Below are 26,148 nucleotides of genomic sequence, written 5' to 3' on the forward strand. Positions count from 1 at the left end.
TTGGGGACCATTATTCCTTCCCTCGATCCTGGAGACTGGTTCGCCGCCCTCGACATGAAAGATGCATACTTTCACATCGCAATTTACCCACCTCACAGACGCTTCCTGCGGTTCGTGGTAAGCAAGGTGCACTACCAATTTGCAGTCCTTCCCTTCGGCCTATCCTCGGCCCCAAGGGTGTTCACGAAATGTATGGCTGTCGTGGCAGCGTACCTTCGTCGGCAAGGGATACAGGTGTTCCCGTACCTAGACGACTGGCTGGTACGCGGTCGCACCAAAGAGCAAGTTCGAGCTCACGTCCACATAATAGTGCACACATTCAACGAGTTGGGCATCCTACTCAACAAGGACTCCACTCTAGAACCTACCCAGAGAATAGAATTAATCGGCGCAGTTCTAGACTCCAGGCGTGCACAAGCCATCCTGCCAGACAACCGCTTTTGCACCATCACGAGCCTCATTCAACGGCTCAAGGCCTTCCCAACTACCACGGTGAGGTCGTGCCTTACCCTGCTGGGTCACATGGCTTCCTGCACGTACGTAACCAGGCATGCCAGACTTCGGCTTCGCCCACTCCAGACCTGGGTGTCATCAATATACCGCCCACATCGGGACAGCCTGAACATGGTGGTCACGGTCCCGAACTCGGTCCTGACCTCCCTCACCTGGTGGCTAGATCACAAGGTGGTTTGCGAGGGGATGCCATTTCACGCCCCACAACCCTCTCTGCACCTGGTCACAGACGCTTCGTCTCTGGGTTGGGGCGAACACCGAACGAACACCATACCCAGGGCCTGTGGACTGCACCCCAGATAGCTCTGCACATCAATGTTCGGGAGCTGATGGCGGTGCGCCTGGCGTGCCAGGCATTTCTCAACCTCCTACGTGGCCGCTGTGTGTTAGTTCTCATCAACAACACCACGGCCATGTTTTACATCAACAAGCAAGGAGGAGCACGTTCGTCAATTCTATGCCAAGAGGCCATTCGCCTGTGGGACTTCTGCATCGCCCACTCAATCCATCTCACGGCATCGTTCCTCCCTGGAGTCCAGAACACTTTAGCGGACCGACTCAGCAGGTCCTTTCAGGCGCATGAGTGGTCTATCCGTCCGGACATCATACATTCCGTTTTCCAGAAGTGGGGGTTTCCCCAGATAGACCTGTTTGCATCTCGAGACAACAGGAAGTGCCACGTGTTCTGCTCCCTGCAAGGTCGAGCTCCGGGCTCCCTCTCGGATGCGTTTCTCCTTCCCTGGAAAGACCACCTGTTTTATGCCTTCCCTCCGTTTCCTCTGGTCCACAAGGTACTGCTCAAATTGCGCAGAGACCAGGCACAGGTGATTCTGATCGCCCCAGCGTGGCCGAGACAACATTGGTACACCACGTTGTTGGAGCTCTCGGTTCAGACACCGATCCCGCTTCCATTATGCCCGGATCTCATCTCTCAGGACCACGGCCGCCTGCGTCACCCCGACCTGCAATCACTCCACCTCACGGCGTGGCTGCTCCATGGTTCACCCAGGCAGAGCAGCAGTGCTCGCACTCTGTCCAACAGATTCTGTTGAGCAGTAGGAAGCCCTCAACACGGACCACATACTTGGCCAAGTGGAAGCGGTTCTCCTGTTGGTGCGAACAACGAGCCACGTCCCCGTTACAGGCGCCTATTCCTCTCATATTGGAATATCTCCTCTCCCTAAAACAGCAAGGGTTGGCGATATCTTCAATTAGAGTTCACCTGGCCGCTATATCAGCCTTTCACCCAGGGGAACTCACGTCTTCGGTATTCTCTAACCCGATGGTCGTTAGATTCCTCAAGGGCTTAGACCGGATGTACCCACAGCAACGTCAGCCCGTTCCGATGTGGGACCTCAACCTGGTTCTTTCCAAGCTCACAGGTCCTCCATTCGAGCCACTGGCCACCTGTTCACTTCTGTACCTGTCCTGGAAGACAGCCTTCCTCGTAGCCATCACCTCAGCAAGGCGCGTTTCTGAACTCAGGGCGCTTACATCTGAGCCCCCTTACACAGTTTTTCATAAGGATAAAGTGCAGCTTCGTCCACATCCTGCCTTTCTCCCTAAGGTGGTTTCTCCTTTTCATATCAACCAGGATATATTTCTCCCGGTCTTTCATCCTAAACCACATGCCACTCGCCAGGATCAACGTTTGCATTCCCTGGACGTACGCAGGGCCCTGGCCTTCTATATTGACCGCACAAAGCACTTTAGAAAGACGACGCAACTCTTCGTTGCAGTGGCCGACCGAATGAAAGGCTCACCGGTCTCCTCACAATGCCTATCCTCCTGGATTACGTCTTGCATCCGGACTTGCTATGACCTGGCAGGTGTCTCAGCACCGCACCTCACCGCTCACTCCACGAGGGCCCAGGCTTCCTCGACGGCTTTCCTGGCACATGTTCCGATCCAGGACATTTGTAGAGCAGCGGTTTGGTCATCAGTCCACACATTTACAGCTCACTATGCACTAGTGCAGCAGTCCAGAGACGATGCTGCTTTCGGATCAGCGGTTTTGCACACAGCAATGTCTCACTCCGACCCCACCACCTAAGTTGGGCTTGGGAGTCACCTAATGGAATGGATATGAGCAAGCACTCGAAGAAGAAAAGACGGTTACTCACCGTTGTAACTGTTGTTCTTCGAGATGTGTTGCTCATATCCATTCCAAACCCGCCCCCCGTCCCCACTGTCGGAGTAGCCGGCAAGAAGGAACTGAGGGGGCGCCGGGTCGGCTGGGGTATATATTCAGCGCCATGAAGGCGCCACTCTAGGGGGCTCCACAGCCGACCCGCCGGTGTTGCTAGGGTAGAAAATCTTCCGACGATCGTGCACGCGGCGCGCACACACCTAATGGAATGGATATGAGCAACACATCTCGAAGAACAACAGTTACAACGGTGAGTAACCGTCTTTTATGAGAAGGGGAGTATCTGTTTCTTCTCTACATCCAAAAGAGTCTCATCTTCCTCCTCAAAGGGGCGGCACTCCATCTGGTATTGGGGCGGCACGTCCGGGTCTTCGGCGGCGGGTCCCTCATTCCCTCTCTTCCTCTTTGAGCTGCCACCAAGTTGCCACCGAAGAGGAAGAGAGGGAATGAGGGACCCGCCGCCAAACTGCCGCCAAAGAAGTGGCCCAAATGAGCTGCTGCCGAAGTGCCGCCGCTCGTGGTGTGTGTGGGTTTTTTTGTTTGTTTGTTGATTTTTTTGCGCCGCTTGGAGCAGCAGAAAAGCTGGAGCCGGCCCTGTCTCCCTGATATGGTGCCATAAACTCTTGTCTCAGTAACATCAACACCAGAACCATCCATGTGGCGGCCGTTGAGTCTGGTGCAGATGGACGTCATGAGAACGGCCATACTGGGTGCAAACCAATAGACCATCTGGCCCAATATCCTGGCTTCTGACAGTGGCAGGTGCCACCTGCTTCATAGGGAGTGAATAGAACAGGGCAATTATTGAGTGATCCATCTCTTGTCATGCAGTCCCAGCTTCTGTCAGTGAGAGGTTTAGGGACACCCAGACCATGGGATTGCATCACTGACCATCTTGGCTAATAGCCATTGATGGATCTATTGTACGTGAACTTACCTAGCTCTTTCTTAAACCCAGGTACACAACATCCCCTGGCAACGAGTTCCACAGGTTGACACTGTGTTCACACCTCAACTGCTAGCAGAGCACCTCACCCTCCCTGATTGAACTAACCTCGTTATCTCCATACTGATTTATACCTGCCTCTGGAGATTTCCATTAGTTGCATCTGAAGAAGTGAGGTTCTTACCCATGAAAGCTTATGCTCCCAATACTTCTGTTAGTCTTAAAGGTGCCACAGGACCCTCTGTTGCTTTTTACAGATTCAGACTAACACGGCTACCCCTGTGATACAAACATGTAGTATCCATTCGATCATAGTCCTCTTCATACCATTTTTTCACATATTTGAAGACTTATCATGTTGCCCTTCAATCCTCTCTCTCCTCTAGATTAATCATACCCATTTCTTTCAGCCTTTCCTCATAAATAAAATGCCCTGCAGTGATTAGGTTCAGGGGTACTGTCAAGGGGAGCAGCCCTCATTGCCAGACTGGCACCCCCTCCTGGTGATGCTAGGGATTAGCTCCAGGCTGATGCCCATGGTCTGCACACCAGCACTCTGTCTCTGCTCCCGCCTATAGCTCCTCTCTCAGTTCCCAGGATCTCAGCATCCTCTTCTCAACTCAGCCCCCCATCTGGGTCGTCATCTGTGTTCCCCCTTCTTGGTGAGGTATCTCTGTCCAACAGTCCAGCCACTTCCCCAGTGGCAAGTGGAGGGGGACCTGGGCCTACCCACTACTCCTGGTCCCAGCCCAGGGACTCTGTAGCTAGCAGCCTCCTGCTGCAACTCAAATTCCTTTCACTGCTGCTATGTTTCCCTGGGCCCCTTCCCCATGGCCACAGCACCTTTTTTGCCCTCACCTAAGGACACTCAGCTGCTCCGTCCCAGGGGCAAGCCACTGCTCTGTCCAAGGGGCTTACCGTTCTCTGCCCTCCAGGGACAAAGTCCTTACTCCCCAGGCTCCCAGCAGCAACTGACCCTGCTCTGCCCTGCAGCTCCCTTATATATAGACCAGCTGGACCCTGACTGGCTGTTCCTCACAGCCCCTCTCCTATTGGCTGCTTTCTACGCAGCCACCCTAGTGCTCTCCTAACCCCTTCTCTGCCAGTGTGGGGCAGATGTCCCATCACAGGCATGTTGGCTCCCTGCAGCTCATTTAATGTTTGCTGCTATCTCTGTGATCTTTACTATTTTGGACAGAAAGGAAGGGCTTAGGGCAGGCTTTGATATGAACACCTTCCCTTTGTACCCAGGGGTCAGGGACTGTCTCTGGTGATATTAAACCCCCTCCTAGGGACTGGCTCTGTTAGCAGGAGACAATATCCCCAGTCCCACTCTCCAGGAGTTCTTTGACCTGGTGCCAAACTGCCTCTGACACCTGCTCGGATTTTCTCCCACAGGTTTTCATTGTGGGGCTCATTGCTGACAGGAAGTTCCACCACTTCAATGCTGTTCTGGAGGCCTATATCCAGCAGCACTTCAGCGCCACACTGGCCTACAAGTAAGTATCAGGTGGTGAGCCTACCTCTGCACACATAGGACCCTCATTCCTGTCTCCTCCCATCCACTCCCCGCCATGGAGCCAGCAGATCAGAAACCTGAGGTACAGTGGGATGCCATGGAGCTGTAGGTGTCAGGAGAACCTGGAGGGAGAACCCTGCAGTACAGGAAGCCCCCCTTTCTCTTCACTGTTCTGCCTGCCTGGGGTCTGGCATTTGGAAACCTGCGTGTGACTCTGCATGGGCCCTGAACTCTCCAGGAGATCTGGAGTTCCCCTCAGACCAGGCTCTGTGGTAGGGAGGGTTCGATTTAAGAGGCATATTAACCTTCAGGCCCCGCTTCCCTCATCTCTGTCTCCACCGTGCAGGAAGCTGATCTCAGTGCTGACGCAGTATGTGGACTCAGCCAGCCAAGAGGAGCCCTGTGAGTCGCTCTTACGCACCTTCAAAGCCTTGGAGTATATCTTCAAATTCATTGTCCGCTCCAGACACCTCTTTGCCCAGTAAGTGTCACTAATTATTTGCACTCACTTTCCAGTGCTTCTCCAGCAGCCAGGCCACAGTACAAGCTCAACAGGTCCAGGCTAGCTCAGTACTTGGACGTGAGACCTACAGGAAAAACTCAAGGTGTTGTAGGAAGTGGTGCAGGAGTAACGATGGTAGGGAGCAGTGTGCTGGAGGGGTGCATTCCCTACTGCTGAGTTAATAATGACACCAGTGACCTAGCATGGTGCTGGGTGCTCTGCGCTGCTTGTGGTGCCACCTTTTGGATGTAAAGCAGAGATAATTTTCTTTCATGCTCACTAAAATTCTCTGGCTCTTTTTGTAGATGTCACAGTATTAACTATGGTATTCTAGCCAAATTCTAACTCATGTAATTAAATTTTGCTTTCCTGAAGTCCCCTTCTATTTGCAGTTGGATACAGTGTTTTTTGACCTCCTGCCCTAAACTGTTGTGTTGCTGTGTCATGGTTAAACAGTTGTCATCTTCCACCCCAGGAGCAGTTGAAATTCAGTGGTGTGTGAGTGATCACCCTATACAGAGTCTGCAAAGGATGGTGTCTGGATAGCAGTTTAATCATTGTTAGAGTGGAGACTAACATTCAGTTACTTATTAAGCTGATTAATTCAATTTCCTCCCATTAATTTGTTGTTTGAAAGTAGCCAATGCAATGCGGGGAATTTGTTTAATTCTTCATTGTGCAATAATCAATGGATCTGGTACAAGGGGTACTTTAGCCTGCTTACAGCTTTGGGGAAGAACCAGACCTGTCTGCCATTAGCATCAGGAAAATGTTCTATCCCCAGAAATTCTGCCAGGTTTGCTCTACTCCCCAGTGACAGGTGGGCAGCTTTCCTCATGAGGGAAATATTTCACATTTCAAACTAACAGTTTGACTCAATACTTTGTCTAATTTGCGGCTGTGTTCTAGGCTGTTTGTCTTTGGGGAGCTTTCCCCCTCAGCTTTCTTTCCCCTTCTAAGTTGTTGCAGCAGTCAGTGTCTCTTCAGGCAGAGAGGTAGGCCAAGAAAGCCAAAGGCAAAAGGAAAAGTCTGTGTCTCCGACTTCTTCCCCTTCATTGAATGTCTGGACAGGGAGCTTGGCCTTCTCTGTGTGGACAATGCAGAGTCCCCTTTACAGCCCCGTCCAGGTGGGATTACCTCATAAGAACGACCATACTAGGTCAGACCAAAGGTCCATAGCATTCTGTCTTCCGACAGTGGCCAATGCCCAGTGCCCCAGAGGGAATGAACAGAACAGGGAATCATCAAGTGATCCATCTCCTGTTGCCCATTCCCAGCTTCTGGCAAACAGAGGCTAGTGGTACCATCTCTGCCCATCCTGGCTAATAGGTCCAAAATTGGCTATCGTCCATGAATTTATCTAGTTCTTTTTTGAACCGTGTTATAATCTTGGCCTTCACAACATCCTCTGGCAAAGAGTCCCACAGGTTGACTCTGTTGTGTGAAGGAATACTTAATTTTGTTTGTTTTAAACCTGCTGCCTATTAACCTTATGCTGAAATCCCTAAAGTAGGCACTAGCAGCCGCCATCCTGCTCAGCTGAGCTGCCCTCTTTCCTTCCCTCTGTCCCTCCCCTTTAGGCCCAGCCCCCTCCCCCTGCTGCCATCCTATAACAGGCCTCTCAGAAGTTCCCAGGGAAATGCAGACCCATTTGTCCCATGTAGACCCTGTACGGTAGAGAGGGTTAGAGCTTCTGGGGAGACCATTCTCAAACCTCAGTCCTTTCCTTGAGAGTCCCTGAGCAGGAGGGGAGCCAAGAAATTTGCCCTCAAAGAGGCCAGGGAGAACCCTAATCACCTGAAATATGTTTGGAGCAATCCCTGAGCCCAGTTTCACTTTTCCTCTGAAGTAGGCTCATGGGCCAGTTACTCAAAAGGAGAAATAAATAAATTCATCAGCACCTGCTTCTCCTGCTCACCCTTGTGGAGCGCAGCATGGCAGTATGATGGTTCTCGGGGTAGCCAAAGCTGTGGGTCATCTCGTTACCCCCTTCCTCCAGCTTGAAGACTTGCTGGTGCTCAGCTGGGTGTCAGCCCCCTAACACCATCAGCTAGTTAGCTATTCAAGCTCTCTCCTCTGGGCTAGGCCAGGACTGACTTTGCCTTGCAGGTTAACAATAGGTGCACCAAGTCCCTGAGTCCCTTTGAAGTCTTCCCCTGTGATATCCAGCCCCTGATACTGGCTACTCACAGAATTACCAGGTCCACTGGTCCCAAAGTAACAGAAGACACCAGCTTGTATGAGTCAACTCAGGATCAGCATTTTGCTTAACATAACAGCACTGAGACAGATTTAGAGTGAAAACACACTTAAGTTTATTATCAAAGATTTAAGATTCAAGTGATAGCAAGTAAGAATATTGGAAACAAATGGTTACATATAAAACAAAATCATAATATGCTTTCTGAAGAGTAAACTTCACTAACAGGTTAACCTCCTGTCTAAAGAAGTTGATCTCACCTAAAGTCCTCTGCAGCATTTTCAGTCAAACTTTAGATCCTGTTTTCATGAATGCAAATGCACTGTCCATCTAGGTAGAGGATGAAGAGGTGTCTTTCCCTTTTAAATATACCTCCATTGTTCATTGTCTTGACTCATAGCCAGGATAACCTCCCATGGTTTGTTTTTTTCCTGTGTGCTCCTTTCCTGTTGTTTTCACATCTCTTTGTATGTAAATGGACATCTGTTGTGTTAGCTTACAATGCTTAATTTACATTCTGACCGAGAGAGAGGAATAAACATCTCTTGTTTGAGAGAAAGCTGGGTTTTTTACCTTTGCTGGTGACTAATACATTGATTATAGATTTAAAAACATATTTTCAGTATATATACATAACTCCTTACATGGTAGCTTTACATCCATTTCACAATGATATTATAGGCCAGCGTGACACTGGCTTTCATTAGAGACCTCGCATGGCTTGCTTTGTGAGACTTGTGAGATTTCTGTAACTCCTCTGCTCCCCCTGACACACGCGCGCACACACATCTTCCTTGTCAGGGGAGGAGGCTTAGCGTTAGAGGCTCAGAATAATGTATATTAGAACAAGCAGAAGGTAGACTCTTTGAGACACAGTGCTGTGAAACTGTGCTCAGATGGTCTGGGGTTCCCAAGGTAAGCGTACCCCCCTCATGCTCCTTGGGAAGATATAAGAGAGGACTGGGAAATTCTAGCCACTCCTAAAAAGCTGTGAAAGTACCTGCCTGTCATCCCCAGCTGCCTCAGCAGATTGACGTACCCTAATAACCAGGCTGTTGTGCCCAGGTGGTGCTGCAGGTTGCAATGCTTCCTCGCCTCCTCCTGTCGTCAGCAGTTGACTATGGAGTGACGAGATGGAGAGCGGCCCAGATGTGGAAGAACAAGCAGGTGCTAAGGGCCCCCTCGGACCACCATTTACTTCATTCTAGCCCCCCAGCCTCCATTTTATAAGGCCAAAAGGTTCTTTTAGTAGTGACACCAGATTGAATCTGAATTGGTGCATGCTAGTGTGTTTATATTCCCTGGTTGGAGATTCAGTGTTTCCAGCTGAGAGAGATGCTCATCTGAAAGAGTGGGCTCCTCACTCTCCAGGCCCCCCACAGGCAGCCATGTCTGGGTAGGGTCACCTTAACCCCCCTCCCCTGAGGGGAATTATGAGGTGTCATCTTACATCCTAAGGGCAGTGCTAAAAAGAGTGGGCTGCACTGCAGGTGGTACCCCTCCCAACTTAAACATCTTACAGCTTATGTACCGTCTCTCTGAAAAGATAGTGGGATGTATATTTATTTCATGCTGGTGTACAGGGCTTTGCTCACTGAGCGCAGATGCCCAAGCAAATCTGTTCTCAGTTCGACAGATACAATAGAAAAGAATAAAGGTCAAATGGAAAGTTGAAATGGTCCCTGAAGTAGAACAGGAGAGAATACCACTTTGCAAGGGGGAACTAGAGCAAGTCCAGGGTGCTGAGGCAAACTCAGAACAGTTATCTCAGAACAGTCTACATGGCTCCTACCCATGCAGAGTTAGACCTCCAGCCTGGTGTCAGGAACACCTGGCTACATAGACTTTTGGACAAAATAAGGTTACTGGTCATTGTCCAGAGGGAGTACTTTATGGAGCTGTGCGAGAACCATAGGCTCTGTTTTGCCCTCCCCCAATCTTGAATACCCCAAAGAAACACCAGTCCAGGACAGGTAGGAAACCATTCATCCTCCACTTCATTGTGGAGCTATATAATCCATGCATTCTCCATCGAGGGCAGTTCTCTCTCCACCCTAGCTTTGAGAATTAAGGAACAAGGAAGGAGGGCTCTGCCTGAAACATCTGAACAAGTTCCTAAAGGAGGTTTATTTTCACATTCCCATCTTACCATCCCACATCATTCCCTGCTTTGTATACAGATAGAACTTCTTTTATCTCCCTGAAACTGGAGTATTACCATTTGATCTGGCAAATGCTCCCACAGTCCCTTTCATGATCACCATGTGTCACGGAGTATTGGGGGACTCAGGGCCCTGCACCCCCGGCTTCCTGCGATTCACCATGACTCTCAGCCAGCCAGTAAAGCAGAAGGTTTATTTGGATGACAGGAATACAGTCCAAGACAGGTCTTGCAGGCACAGACAACAGGGACCCCCTCAGTTAGGTCCATCTTGGGGTCCCAGGGCATCCCAGCCCAGCCCCCCTTGGGAGGTCAGAGCCATCTCTGACCCCCAGCCATCTCTCCAGCCTGCTTCCAGCACTCTGGCTTCAGCGACCCCTCCCACAGCCTTTGTTCAGTTTCCCGGGCCCCGGAGTCATCTGACCTCCAACCCCCTCCTGGGTTCTCATGTTACAAGCTCAGGTATGTTCCCTTGGGCCGGCTCCCATCCCCCGATGCAGACCATCCTAGTCACACTCCCCTGTCAGCATTCACACACCACAGTAAGAACAGTCCCAGTTCGTCACACCATGGTATTATAGAGGCTTTAGTCAGGACTCCATAGTTAAGGCTGAATTACATTTTGCTCTTAGAGTGGGGAATCAATGTCTTTGTTATACATGAAAAATACAGCATATACTCTTTCAATTTTAAGAGAATTTACAAATAAAGCCATTAATTAGATTGAGTCAAAATTCATTAAACAGTGATTTTTTTAAGAAATGTAGCCTCTGTTAGTCTTTCCAGTGTCTCAATAATCTTAGCAACAGAATAACACAGACTCTTTAAACTTTCCATATAGCTATAATTAATTGAAATCTTGTGTACAGGCTATAATTTGAAGAAATTAGGTTATAATTAAGTTACAATCTTTCATAATTTATCTAATTGATAATTAAATCATCTTAACTTCAGTACCCAGAAAGATAATGGAACAAATATTCAAACAATCAATATGTAAGCATCTAGAAGATAATAAGGTGCTAAGTAACAGTCAACATGGATTTGTCAAGAACAAATCATGTCGCACCAGTCTAGTGTCCTTCTTTGACAGGGTAACAAGCCTTTTGGATGGGGGAAGCAGTAGACGGGCTACATCTTGACTTTATGTGAGATAGTATCAAAAGCCTTACTAACCTTCTCATAAGCAAATTAGAGAAATATAACTGAGACGAACCTATTATAAGGTAAGTGTACAATTGGTTGAAAGCAGTATTCAGAGGGTAATTATTAATGGTTAATAATCAAGCTCAAAGGGCATATCGAGTAGGGTCCTGCAGGGATCTGTCCTGGGTCCAGTTCTATTCAGTATCTTCATCAGTGATTTAGGTAATGGCGTAGAGAGTACACTTTTAAAGTTTGTGAATGATACCACCAAGCTGGCAAGGGTTGAAAATGCTTTGAAGGACAGGAATAGAATTCAAAATGATCGTGACAAACTGGAGAAATGGTCCGAAATAAATAGACTCATAGACTCATAGACTCTAAGGTCAGAAGGGACCATTATGATCATCTAGTCTGACCTCCCGCATGATGCGGGCCACAAAAGCTGACCCACCCACTCCTGGAAGAATTCTCTCCCTTGACTCAGCTGTTGAAGTCCCCAAATCATGAATTAAAGACTTCAAATCGCTGAGAATCCTCCAGCAAGCGACCCCTGCCCCATGTTGCGGAGGAAGGCGAAAAACCTCCAGGGCCTCTGCCAATCTACGCTGGAGGAAAATTCCTTCCCGACCCCAAATATGGCGATCAGCTGAACCCCGAGCATGCGGGCAAGATTCTCTAGCCAGACCCTCTGGAAAAAGTTCTCTGTAGTAACTTTTAATATCCCATCACTGACCATTGTTGCTAATTACCAGCGATGGCAAGTTATTGACCTAATGACTAAAAGGATGAAATTCAATAAGGACAAATACAAAGTACTCCATTTAGGAATGCATAATCAATTGCACAAATACAAAATGGCAAATGACTGTCTAGGAAGGAGTACTACAGAAAAGGATCTGGGGGTTATAGTAGATCACAAATTAAATATGGGTCAACAATGTAACACTGTTACAAAAAAAGCAAACATCCTTCTGAGATGTATTAGCAGGAGTGTTGTAAGCAAGACACAATTCTTTCACTCTACTCAGCACAGATAAGGCCTCAACTGGAGTACTATGTCCAGTTCTAGGCACCACACTTCAGGAAAGATTTGGACAAATTGGAGAAAGTCCAGAAGAGAGCAACAAAAATGATTCAAGGTCTAGAAAACATGACTTACAAGAAAAGACTGAAAAAACTGGATTTGTTTAGTCTTGAGAAGAAAAGACTGAGAGGGGACACAATTCCAGTGTTCAAGTATGTAAAAGGTTGTTATAAAGAGGAAAGTGATAAATTGTTCTCCTTATCCTCTGAGGATAGTGGATAAAAGTAATGGGCTTAAATTGCAGCAAGAGAGATTTAGGTTAGTCATTAGGAAAAAATTCCTAACTGTCAGGGTAGTTAAGCATTGGAACAAATTATCTAGGGAGGTTGTAGAATCTCCATCATTGGGGGTTTTTAAGAACTGTTTATACAACCATCCTTCAGGGATGGTCTAGGTAATACTTAGTCCTTCCTCAGTACAGCGGATTGGACTAGATGACCTACTGAGTTCCCTTCCACTCCTGCATTTCTATGATTCTACGATTGTGTATGCAACAGACGGAATGAGTTCAATGTCTCAGGTAACTCTTAAATAGGCAAGAACCTCTGACCGGACCAATAAGCCCAAGTGCAACAACTCATTTCTATTGCCTATTTCTATACAGTGTTTTCACCTCACCTGGCATCAGTCTACCACTGTATTGAGATGGAGCCAGGGCAATGAGTCTGGCAAACACCTCACTCCCTTCCCAGGAAGATGCCCGGAGTGGTGAAACAGAAATGCCAAGTCATGTTGGAACTGGTAGTTCCTCAGGGGATTGTGCACATATACATTCCACATTAGGTATATGTGCTCCCAGTGCATTTGAGTCTGAGACTTTTGCTAGCAGTGCCATTAGGGCAGCGCACGTGCCCTGTACATCCTTGCACTTGCAGCCAATGGCATAAAGACATGGCTACCCTGACTCCCTCTCAGATCCTTCTCACCACCATGGCTCAAGGTGGAGCCCCATATTGCTCTTCGAGTGACATTTTTTAGCTAGCATTTCTTCAGAATCTCTTCTTCTAAATAGTAATTAGACAGTTAAGATTAAATAAAGTTGTTAGATTTCAGTTCCCTTTCAATGGGACCCTTTATTTTCTTTTATTCTCTTGGAGTCCTCAACCAGTGGGGATCGAGATACAAAAGGAGCACTTAAAGACGATAAAGTCATTGCGGAGAAACTAAATGAATTGTTTGCTTCAGTCTTCACGGCTGAGGATGTTAGGGAGATTCCCAAACCTGAGCCAGCTTTTGTAGGTGACAAATCTGAGGAAGCAGATCTGCCAGCAGATCGAGGAACGTGATCGTTCCCCTTTATTCGACATTGGTGAGGCCTCATCTGGAATACTGTGTCCAGTTTTGGGCCACACACTACAAGAAGGATGTGGAAAAATTGGAAAGAGTCCAGCGGAGGGGAACAAAAATGATTAGGGGGCTGGAGCACATGACTTATGAGGAGAGGCTGAGGGAACTGGGATTGTTTAGTCTCCAGAAGAGAAGAATGAGGGGGGATTTGATAGCAGCCTTCAACTACCTGAAGGGGGGTTCCAAAGAGGATGGAGCTCGGCTGTTCTCAGTGGTGGCAGATGACAGAACAAGGAGCAATGGTCTCAAGTTGCAGTGGGGGAGGTCCAGGTTGGATATCAGGAAAAACTATTTCACTAGGAGGGTGGTGAAACACTGGAATGCATTACCTAGGGAGGTGGTGGAGTCTCCTTCCTTGGAGGTTTTTAAGGCCCGGCTTGACAAAGCCCTGGCTGGGATGATTTAGCTGGGAATTGGTCCTGCTTTGAGCAGGGGGTTGGACTAGATGACCTCTTGAGGTCCCTTCCAACTCTGATATTCTATGATTCTATGATTCTATGATTCTAATTGTCACAGATTGAGGTGTCACTAGAGGAGGTTTTGGAATTAATTGATAAACTTAACAGTAACAAGTCACTGGAACCAGATGGCATTCACCCAAGAGTTCTGAAAGAACTCAAATGTAAAATTGCGGAACTAACAACTATGGTTTGTAACCTGTCCTTTAAATCAGCTTCTGTATTCAATGCCTGGAAGATAACTAATGTATCACCAATATTTAAAAAGGGCTCTAGAGGTGATCCCGGCAATTACAGACCAGTAAGTCTAACGTCAGTACCGGGCAAATTAGTTGAAACAATAGTAAAGAATAAAATCTTCAGACACATAGAAGAACATAAATTGTTGAGGAAAATCAACATGATTTCTGTAAAGGGAAATCGTGTCTTACTAATCTACTAGAGTTCTTTGAAGGGGTCAACAAACATGTGGACAAGGGGGATCCAGTGGATATAGTGTGCTTAGATTTCCAGAAAGCCTTTGACAAGGTCCTTCACCAAAGGCTCTTACGTAAATTAAGTTGTCATGGGATAAGAGGGAAGAGCCTTTCATGCATTGAGAAATGGTTAAAAGACAGGGAACAAAGGGTAGGAATAAATGGTAAATTTTCAGAATGGAGAGGGGTAACTAGTGGTGTCCCCCAAGGGTCAGTCCTAGGACCTATCCTATTCAACTTATTCATAAATGATCTGGAGAAAGGGGTAAACAGTGAGGTGGCAAAGTTTGCAGATGATACTAAACTGCTCAAGATAGTTAAGACCAAAGCAGACTGTGAAGAACTTCAAAAAGTTCTCACAAAACTAAGTGATTGGGCAATAAAATGGCAAATGAAATTTAATGTGGATAAATGTAAAGTAATGCACATTGGGAAAAATAACCCCAACTATACATACAACATGATGGGGGCTAATTTAGCTACAACTAATCAGGAAAGGGATCTTGGAGTTATTGTGGATAGTTCTCTGAAGACGTCCACACAGTGTGCAGCGGCAGTCAAAAAAGCAAACATAATGCTGGGAATAATTAAGAAAGGACTAGATAATAGGACAGAAAATATCATGTTGCTGCTATATAAATCCGTGGTACGCCCACATCTTAAATACTGAATGCAGATGTGGTTTCCTCATCTCAAAAAAGATATACTGACATTCGAAAAAGTTCAGAAAAGGGCATCTAAAATGATTAGGGGTTTGGAACGGGTCCCATATGAGGAGAGATTAAAGAGGCTAAGACTTTTCAGCTTGGAAAAGAGGAGACTAAGGAGAGATATGATAAAGATATGTAAAATCATGAGTGGTGTGGAGAAAGTGAATAAGGAAACGTTATTTTATTTGTTCCCATAATATAACTAGGGGCCACCAAATGAAATTAATGGGGAGCAAGTTTAAAACAAATAAAAGGAAGTTCTTCACACAGCGCACAGTCAACCTGTGGAACTCTGCCTGAGGAGGTTGTGAAGGCTAGGACTATAACAGGGTTTAAAAGAGAACTGGATAAATTCATGGAGGTTAAGTCCATTAATGGCTATTAGCCAGGATGGGTAAGGAATGGTGTCCCTGGCCTCTGTTTGTCAGAAGATGGAAATGGATGGCAGGAGAGAGATCACTTGATCATTACCTGTTAGGTTCACTCCCTCTGGGGCACCTGGCATTGGCCACTGTCGGTAGACAGTATACTGGCTGGATGGACCTTTGGTCTGACCCAGTACAGCTGTTCTTATGCAGAAGTCTCCAGGGCTTAAACAATGATCCTGCTGCACAGTAGTAATCCCTTATAATGACAAATATTCTTCCTGCCTCTCTTGTTTGGGAGGAGGACATTCAAAGGACAAATGCAGCATTTGCAGGCCCTTCTTGACTAGGATGTGGAGTCCAGACAAATTTGTCTGAGGTAGCACCTTTTAGAAAATCATGCGTCCCTCGTCTGATCCTGGTGACTCTGCCCCAAGAGAACTGAGCACTGTTCAACTAAGAGTTCTCCTTCAGCTGCTTCTGCCTCACCTAAGAGCTCTCACAAAGATCAGGATGAGACGAGAAGTCTTCATTCTTTCCTGGGGCCTTCCACAAAAGTGCCTAAGAAGGCCATCTGAGAAGTGAATCAAGACCCAAAAAGGGCTCTTTATCCTCACAAAGACACTTCGTGGTATGGATCTTAGAGCACACACCATCGGTCATCTGGCAGGGAGACTGGGGTGCAGGGCAAAGACTGCCACTCTCCAGTGCTGTCTGAGGTGGTACTATTTACCGACATTGTCAGGACTGTTGAGACCAGCTCCTGAAACAACATCGCCCATCCCAGAGGACTACAAGACTTTCCAAGAGTTGATGTATAGAGCGGCTTCAACTCTGGGGATTCAGGCAGAGATTGTGCAGCTGTGTGATTTCACTAGGTAATAGGGAACCTTACTGCTGTGTCCTCTGCATTGTCTTTCACCACAGTACTGTCTCCACACAGCATCTAAGGCTCAGCCCCCTCGACCAGCTTCCCGGTGATTTTACATCTAGTCATCACTTAGAAGAGATAAAGGCTTTCAGTTGAGTCTAATCAGCTCTGTCTTTGAACATTGGAAGGGGAGGATCAGATGGTATCTAGACCCTTAAACAGAGTCCTCACCACCAGTCTCCACCCCCTTTGACTTTCATTTGGGCTGCGGCTCACTACCACATGCTTAGCAGTTTGAGATTGAAGGGTGGCCCCTCGATTTGGGCGTATTAAGTATAGTTCGGTTACTCTTCAGTTATACCATATGGATGACAACATTTCATTACCCCTGCCTGCAAGACTTCAGTGAATTTTAACCCAAAACAGCCAAAATTGATCACCTTAATTGATCAGGTTTGTCTACGCAAATAAGAACAGGAGTACTTGTGGCACCTTAAATTTATTAGAGCATAAGCTTTCGTGGGCTACTGCCCACTTCTTTGGATGCATATAGAGTGGAACATATATTGAGGAGATATATATAAACACATACAGAGAGCATGAACAGGTGGGAGTTGTCTTACCAACTCTGAGAGGCCAATTAAGTAAGAGAAAAATTTTTTTTGAAGTGATAATCAAGCTAGCCCAGTACAGACAGTTTGATAAGAAGTGTGAGAATACTTACAAGGGGAGATAGATTCAATGTTTGTAATGGCTCAGCCATTCCCAGTCCTTATTCAATCCTGAGTTGATTGTATCTAGTTTGCATATCAATTCCAGCTCAGCAGTCTCTCGTTGGAGTCTGTTTTTGAAGTTTTTCTGTTGTAAGATAGCCACCCGCAGGTCTGTCATTGAATGGCCAGACAGGTTAAAGTGTTCTCCCACTGGTTTTTGAGTATTATGATTCCTGATGTCAGATTTGTGTCCATTAATTCTTTTGCGTAGAGACTGTCCGGTTTGGCCAATGTACATGGCAGAGGGGCATTGCTGGCACATGATGGCATATATCACATTGGTAGATGTGCAGGTGAACGAGCCCCTGATGGTATGGCTGATGTGATTTAGGTCCTATGATGATGTCACTTGAATAGATATGTGGACAGAGTTGGCATCGGCTTTGTTACAAGGATAGGTTCCTGGGTCAGTGTTTTTGTTCAGTGATGTGTGGTTGCTGGTGAGTATTTGCTTTAGGTTGGGGGGTTGTCTGTAAGCGAGGACAGGTCTGTCTCCCAAGATCTGTGAGAGTAAAGGATCATCTTTCAGGATAGGTTGTAGATCTCTGATGCGCTGGAGAGGTTTTAGTTGGGGGCTGAAAGTGACAGGTAGTGGTGTTCTGTTATTTTCTTTGTTGGGCCTGTCTTGTAGGAGGTGACTTCTGGGTACTCTTCTGGCTCTGTCAATCTGTTTTTTCACTTCAGCAGGTGGGTATTGTAGTTTTAAGAATGCTTGATAGAGATCTTGTAGGTGCTTGTCTCTATCTAAGGGATTGGAGCAAATGCGGTTATATCTTAGAGCTTGGCTGTAGACAGTGGATCGTGTGGTGTGTCCTGGATGGAAGCTGGAGGCATGTAGGTAAGTGTAGCGGTCAGTAGGTTTCCGGTATAGGGTGGTATTTATGTGACCATCGCTTATTAGCACAGTAGTGTCCAGGAAATGGACCGCTTGTGTGGATTGATCTAGGCTGAGGTTGATGGTGGGATGGAAATTATTGAAATTATGGTGGAATTCCTCAAGGGCTTCTTTTCCGTGGGTCCAGATGATGAAGATGTCATCAATGTAGCGCAAGTAGAGTAGGGGCGTTAGGGGACGAGAGCTAAGGAAGCGTTGTTCTAAGTCAGCCATAAAAATGTTGGCATACTGTGGGGCCATGCGGGTACCCATAGCAGTGCCGCTGACTTGAAGGTATATATTGTCCCCAAATGTGAAATAGTTGTGGGTGAGGACAAAGTCACAAAGTTCAGCCACCAGGTTAGCTGTGACAGTATCGGGGATACTGTTCCTGATAGCTTGTAGTCCATCTTTGTGTGGAATATTGGTGTAGAGGTCTTCTACGTCCATAGTGGCCAGGATGGTGTTTTCTGGAAGATCACCGATGGATTGTAGTTTCCTCAGGAAGTCAGTGGTGTCTCGAAGATAGCTGGGAGTGCTGGTAGCGTAGGGTCTGAGGAGAGAGTCCACGTAACCAGACAAGCCTGATGTTAGGGTGCCAATGCCTGAGATGATGGGGCGTCCAGGATTTCCAGGTTTATGGATCTTGGGTAGCAAATAGAATACCCCTGGTCGGGGTTCTAGGCATGTGTCTGTACAGATTTGTTCCTGTGCTTTGTCAGGGAGGTTTTTTAGCAGATGGTGTAGTTTCTTTAGGTAATCCTCAGTGGGATCAGAGGATAATGGTCTGTAGAATGTGGTGTTAGAGAGCTGTCTAGCAGCCTCTTGGTCATATTCCAATTTATTCATGATGACGACAGCACCTCCTTTGTCAGCCTTTTTGATTATGATGTCAGGGTTGTTTCTGAGGCTGTAGATGGCGTTGTGTTCAGCATGGCTGAGGTTATGGGGCAAGTGATGTTGCTTTTCCACAATTTCAGCCTTTGCACGTTGACGGAAGCAATCTATGTAGAAATCCAGTCTGTTGTTTCGACCGTCCGGAGGAGTCCACGCAGAATCCTTTTTATTGTAGTGCTGGTAGGGGGGATTCTGTGGGTTAGTATGCTGTTCAGAGGTATGTTCGAAATATTCTTTGAGTCGGAGACGTCGAAAGTAGGATTCTAGGTCACCGCAGAACTGTATCATGTTCGTGGGTCTGGAGGGACAAAAGGAGAGGCCCCGAGATAGGACAGACTCTTCTGCTGGGCTAAGAGTATAGCTGGAAAGATTAACAATATTCCTGGTTGGGTTAAGGGAACTACTGTTGTGGTTCCTTGTGTCATGTAGCAGTTTAGATAGTTTAGTGTCCTTTTTCCTTTGTAGAGAGACAAAGTTTGTCTTGTAACCTACTCTGAAACCTATGCAAATAAGGTTTACTTATGAGGTCTTTCCCCTAGTTTATCAAAAGATGGCAGCAGAGAGCTCATTCAGATCAATGGTTACAATTTAATTTGTGTAAATTATCCCCATGCTCTGCAGCAGGAGAAACTGTTGCCTCTGCTCAAAGTATAGTTAAAACAATCTCTGATTTAGAAAAGTACAATTGAATTATCCTGGCAATGGAAATTGTCTCAGCTGGTAGGAATTTCAGGGGGTGGGGCATTCTCCAACTTCCAAGGACTGACCGGTCTGGTTCTGCTCCCAAGATGCAAGCCAGCTGAAATATCCATTGCAACAGGTCTGCAGATCTTATTACTTGAGAAAGGACACTTTCAAGTAAACTGGGACAGTTTTCCTATTCTGCGTATTGCTCACAAACCATCCTGTGCAAGTATTCACTATTTGGGGTATGTTGGATAGCTGTGAGTGCTCAGACAAGTCCCATAATATTGAGCCGTCTGCCTCATTGGATGAGTGTGGAAGCACTTCTGGCATGTGCAAATGTAAAATGGTTTTTCCACAAATACTCACATATGCAACTTTCCATGAATTCTTGTGCCAGTGAAGTCCAACAGTATGAATGCTCATGAGAAAAAAGAATAAAAGGGGCAGAAGAGCCAAAGGAAATTTCTAGGAGACTGTGAGAGAATTGCTCATTGGCTTGGCTACAGCTCATATTGTTCGTCTCCTGTCCCTTCTCTTAGCTCCCTCTCCCTGTTACTACCTTGCGTTATTTTAAACTTTGTTCTAATTTAGAAGCTGCTCAAGAAGGATTGTAATTCATTCTAATTCTCACTGTGTATTAAGTTAAATTACCATGTACTGCTTAAATCGGCCTCTGTACCAGATGACTGGAGGATAGCTAATGTGATGCCAATTTTAAAAAAAGAGCTTCAGAGGTGATCCTGGCAATTACAGGCCAGTGAGCCTAACTTCAGTACCAGGCAAATTGGTTGAAACAGTAGTAAAGAACAGAATTGTCAGACACCTAGATCTACATGATATGTTGGGGAAGAGTCAACACGGCTTTTATAAAGGGAACTCACGCCTCACCAATCTACTAGAATTCTTTGAGGAGGTCAATCAACATGTGGGCAAGGGGGATCCAGCATATATAGCATACTTGGACCTTCAGAGAGACTTTGACAAGGTCCCTCACCAAAGGCTCTTAAGCAGAGTGAGCTGCCATAGGACAAGGGGGAAGGTCCTCTCCTGGATCAGTAAGTGGTTAAAAGAAAAGAAACAAATGGCAGGAATAAATGGTCAGTTTTCATGGTGTGGAGAGGTAAATAGCGGGGTCCCCAAGAGATCGGTACTGGGACCAGTGCTGTTCAACATATTCATAAATGATCTGGAAAAAGGGGTGAACAATGAGGTGGCAAAGTTTGGAGAGGATACAAAATTACTCAAGATACTTAAGTCTAAAACACACTGCAAATAGTTACCAAGGGATCTCACAAAACTGGGTGACAGGGCAACAAAATGGCAGATGAAATTCACTGTTAAGTGCAATATAATGCACATTGGAAAACATAATCCCCACTATACATACAAAACGATGGGGTCTAAGTTAGCTGTTATACTCCAGAAAGCAATCTTGGAGTCATTGTGGATAGTCCTCTGAAAACATCTGTTCAATGCGCAGCAGCAGTCAAAAAAAAGCTAACAATGATAGGAACCATTAGAAAAGGGGTAGATGATAAGACAGAAAATATTATAATGCCAATATATAAATCCATGGTACGCCCACACCTTGAACACTACGTGCAGTTCTGGTTGCCCCATCTCAAAAAAGAGACATTAGACTGGGAAAGTACAGAAAGGGGCAAAAAAAATGATGAGGGGTATGGAACAGCTTCAATAGGAGGAGAGATTAAAAATACTGCGACTGTTCATCTTAGAAGAGAGATGACTGAGTGGGGGATGTGATAAAGGTGTATAAAATCACAAATCATGTGGAGAAAGTGAATAAGGAAGTGTTATACCCCTTCACATAACACAAGAACCAGGAGTCACTTAATGAAATTAATAGACAGCAGGTTTAAAACAAATACACCTCTACCTCGATATAACGCTGTCCTCGGGAGCCAAAAAATCTTACTGCGTTATAGGTGAAACCGCGTTATATTGAACTTGCTTTGATCCACCGGAGTGCGCAGCCCCACCCCCCCAGAGCACTGCTTTACCGTGTTATATCCGAATTCGTGTTATATCGGGTCGCGTTATATCGAGGTAGCGATGTATAATGATGTATAATTATATACAATGATGTATAATTCTTCACACAATGCACAGTCAGTCTGTGGAACTGTATCAGTGGGTGTTGTAAAGGCTAAAAGTATAACTGGTTTCAAAAAAGAATGAGATAAGTTAATGGAGGACAGGTCCATCAATGGCTATTAGCCAAGAGGGTCTGAGATGTAAACCCAGGCACTGGATGTCCCTAAACCTCTGACTGCCAGAAGCTGGGCCTGGAGGATAGGTTATGGATCATGTGATAAATTGCCCTGTTCTGTTCACTCCCTCTGAAGCATCTGGCACCAGCCACTGTCAGAAGACAGGATACTAAGAACATAAGAATGGCCATACTGGGTCAGACCAAAGGTCCATCTAGCCCAGTGTCCGGTCTGCCGACAGTGGCCAGTGCCAGGTGCCCCAGAGGGAATGAACAGAGAAGGGAATCATCAAGTGATCCAGCCCCTGTCGCCCATTCCCAGCTTCTGGCAATCAGAGGCTAGGGACACCATCCCTGCCCGTCCTGGCTAATAGCCATTGACGGACCTATCCTCCATGAACTTATTTAGTTCTTTTTTGAACCCTGTTATGATCTTGGACTTCACAACATCCTCTTGCAAGGAGTTCCACAGGTTGACTGTGTGTTGTATGAAGAAATACTTCCTTTTATTTGTTTTAAACCGGCTGTCTATTAATTTCGTTTTGTAACCCCTAGTTCTTGTGTTATGAGAAGTAGTAAACACTTCCTTATCTACTTTCTCTACACCAGTTATGATTTTAAAGACTTCAATCATATCTCCCCTTAGCTGTCTCTTTTCCAAGCTGAAAAGTCCCAGTCTTATTAATCTCTTCTCATATGGAAGCCATTCCATACCCCTAAGCATTTTTGTTGCCCTTTTCTGAACCTTTTCCACTTCCAATATATCTTTTTTGAGATGGAGTGACCACATCTGCACTCAGTATTCAAGATGTGGGCGTACCATGGATTTATATAGAGGCAACATGAAATTTTCTGTCCTATTATCTAGTCCTTTCTTAATTATTCCCAGCATTCTGTTTGCTTTTTTGACTGCCGCTGCACATTGAGTGGATGTTTTCAGAGAACTATTCACAATGACTCCAAGATCTCTTTCTTGAGTGGTAACAGCTAATTTAGACCCCATCATTTTATATGTCTAGTTGGGATTATGCTTTCCAATGTGCATTACTTTGCATTTATCAACATTAAATTTCATCTGCCATTTTGTTGCCCAGTCACCCAGTTTTGAGAGATCTTTTTGTAGCTCTTTGCAGTCTACCTGGGTCTTAACTATCTTTAGTAATTTTGTATCATCTGCAAATTTTGCCACCTCACTGTTTACCCCTTTTCCCAAGTCATTTATGAATATGTTGCATAGGACTGGTCATAGTACAGACCCCTGGGGGACACCACTATTTACCTCCTCCATTCTGAAAACTGGCCATTTATACCTACCCTTCGTTTCCTATCTTTTAGCCAGTTACCAATCCATGAGAGCACCTTCCCTCTTATCCTGCTTACTTTGCATAAGAGCCTTTGGTGAGGGACCTTGTCAAGGGTTAGAGGGACCATTGGTATGACCAGTATGGCCGTCCTTATGTTCTTATGAAGTTTGAACAGGCCACGTAGGAAGAATTCTTGCCTCCTTGGATATATCCTTTGTTATGTCATCAGCTAAAAAGGTCACTTCAGTGAACAAAGGAGGAAGAGGGTTGTGATATTTATTCTGCTTGTTTTCCCCTCAGACTCTACGAAGGGAGAGAAAAAGCAGAATTCCAGGCTTCGTTGCAGCAATTCTTCCTGTCTGTCAATCAGCTGATGAAATCTACACTGGAGAGTACAACCCTGCTGTCCCAGGTGAGGAGGGCAGGGGAGTCCTGGCCTTATGATACCTGTTTTTGTCTCTACAGCTGAAACCCCAGCAAGGTTCTGGAGAGGGCAGCTATATGGGAGTGTGTTTGTGTGTGTGTGTGTGTGTGCACTTGTGTGTGCCTCATTCTCTGAAGCATCTCTTGCTGTCCTCTGTCAGACGTCATACAGAACTAGACTGGCCACTGAGCAGATCCAGTCCTGTATCATGCAGAATTGGTGCCATTAAGTATTACTGCGTCAGAATACTTCCCTGTCGGCACAGTTCCATGCCTGGTAGAGAGGAAGGGAGTTACACAGCTCCTCCATTCATAGAATCATAGACTATCAGGGTTGGAAGGGACCTCAGGAGTTATCTAGTCCAACCCCCTGCTCAAAGCAGGACCAATCCCCAACTAAATCATCCCAGCCAGGGCTTTGTCAAGCCTGACCATAAAAACCTCTAAGGAAGGAGATTCCATCACCTCCCTAGGTAACCCATTCCAGTGCTTCACCACCCACCTAGTGAAATAGTTTTTCCTAATATCCAACCTAAACCTCCCCCACTGCAAGTTGAGACCATTACTCCTTGTTCTGTCATCTCCCACCACTTGCAAACAGCCGAGCTCCATCCTCTTTGGAACCCCCTTCAGGTAGTTGAAAGCAGCTATCAAATTTCCCCTCATTCTTCTCTTCTGCAGACTAAACAATCCCAGTTCCCTCAGCCTCCCCTCATAAGTCATCTGCTCTAGCCCCCTAATCATTTTTGTTGTCCTCCGCTGGACTCTTTCCAATTTTTCCATATCCTCCTTGTAGTGTGGGGCCCAAAACTGGACACAGTACTCCAGATGAGGCCTCACCAATGCTGAATAAAGGAGAATGATCACGTCCCTCAATCTCCTGGCAATGCCCCTACTTATACAGCCCGAAATGCCATTAGCCTTCTTGGCAACAAGGGCACACTGTTGACTCATATCCAGCTTCTCGTCCACCGTAACCCCTAGGTCCTTTTCTGCAGAACTGCTTCCTAGTCACTCGGTCCCTAGTCTGTAGCAGTGCATGGGATTCTTCCGTCCTAAGTGCAGGACTCCGCACTTGTCCTTGTTGAACCTCACCAGATTTCTTTTGGCCTAATCCTCTAATTTGTCTAGGTCCCTCTGTATCCTATCCCTACCCTCCAGCGTATCTACCACGCCTCCCAGTTTAGTGTCATCTGCAAACTTGCTGAGAGTGCAGTCAACACCATCCTCCAGATCATTAATAAAGATATTAAACAAAACCGGCCCCAGGACCGACCCTTGGGGCACTCCGCTTTAAACCGGCTGCCAACTAGACATGGAGCCATTGATCACTACCTGTTGAGCCTGACGATCTAGCCAGCTTTCTCTCCACCTTACAGTCCATTCATCCAGCGCATACTTCTTTAACTTGCTGGCAAGAATACTGTGGGATTGGCTACCCCTTCTGTATCACACCAAACAAAGCTTCTGGTTTTAAATTTCAAGACCCTTCCTAGCCTATCCCCACCATACCTGTCATCTCTTATGTACTATTGAGGTGTTGACTCCCACTTTGGATTGGCCAGTGGTGCCACCCTCCATCATTCACCTGTTAAATTTTCAAACAAGCCTCTTTGTGGTCTCTCTTGTGCTTCCCCTCATGGCTGGGAGACGCTCTCCATACACATCCTCAAAGCTACCTTATTATCCTTCTTGAAATCCTTCCTTAACATTCTTCTTTGCTGGGATACCTACAGAAAACTTGATGATGGTTTGGCTGCTGGTGTGCTGAGACTACTGCCTACCATGCTGACCAACTTTGTGTCATTGTTTCCTTGTACAATGAAACAAGTGTTGGGGTCTAAATTAGCTGTTACCACTCAAGAAAGAGGTCTTGACGTCGTTGTGGGTAATTCTCTGAAAACATCCACTCCATGTGCAGCGGCAGTCAAAAAAGCAAACAGAATGTTGGGAATAATTAAGAAAGGGATAGATAACAGGACAGAAAATATCATATTGCCTCTATATAAATCCATGGTACACCCACATCTTGAATACTGCATGCAGATGTGGTTGCCCCATCTCAAAGAAGATATATTGGAATTGGAAAAGGTTCAGAAAAGGGTGTCGGAGAAAAACAGAGTTCTCACTCTCTTTGGTTGGGTGCAGCAAAGTCAGATACTTTGTTCTCAAGCAATTGCATAGAGGGAGAGAGTGCACTAGGACACAGGGTTTCCCCCTTCTAGGCAGGTCTCTCTCTAGGTAAACAATTACAGCAAGCATTTATACCTTTTGTTACAGACAATAATGAGCAACAGCTCCATTTTGTTTATACATAGGTCATCCTGATATCTTATTTTTTACATCTATTTAGACTCTAGTCTACATTCCATATTTATCAACACAAGGTCGTAACAACTTCTCACACAGTTCTTTCCCACTCGCCTCACACAATCCTCACTTCTACAAATATCGCTTTATTAGGGTTACAGCTAGCCTGACTCTTACTCACAGAAGAGACTGTATGCATTGAA

General features: G+C 46.1%; 1 protein-coding gene across 1 annotated transcript in view; it reads left to right on the forward strand.

Annotated features, from left to right (window-relative positions):
* LOC135984063 (dedicator of cytokinesis protein 2-like) overlaps window positions 1-26,148 on the forward strand; it is a 202,590-nt gene that overhangs the window by 111,536 nt on the left and 64,906 nt on the right. Inside the window, exons 21-23 of the mRNA XM_065598501.1 lie at window positions 5,007-5,107; window positions 5,474-5,608; window positions 23,513-23,624. Coding sequence (XP_065454573.1) covers window positions 5,007-5,107; window positions 5,474-5,608; window positions 23,513-23,624 — 348 coding nt within the window. The remainder of the gene's footprint in view (window positions 1-5,006; window positions 5,108-5,473; window positions 5,609-23,512; window positions 23,625-26,148) is intronic.

Source organism: Chrysemys picta, chromosome 5 (genome assembly GCF_011386835.1).
Source record: "Chrysemys picta bellii isolate R12L10 chromosome 5, ASM1138683v2, whole genome shotgun sequence".
Taxonomy (NCBI): domain Eukaryota; kingdom Metazoa; phylum Chordata; order Testudines; family Emydidae; genus Chrysemys; species Chrysemys picta.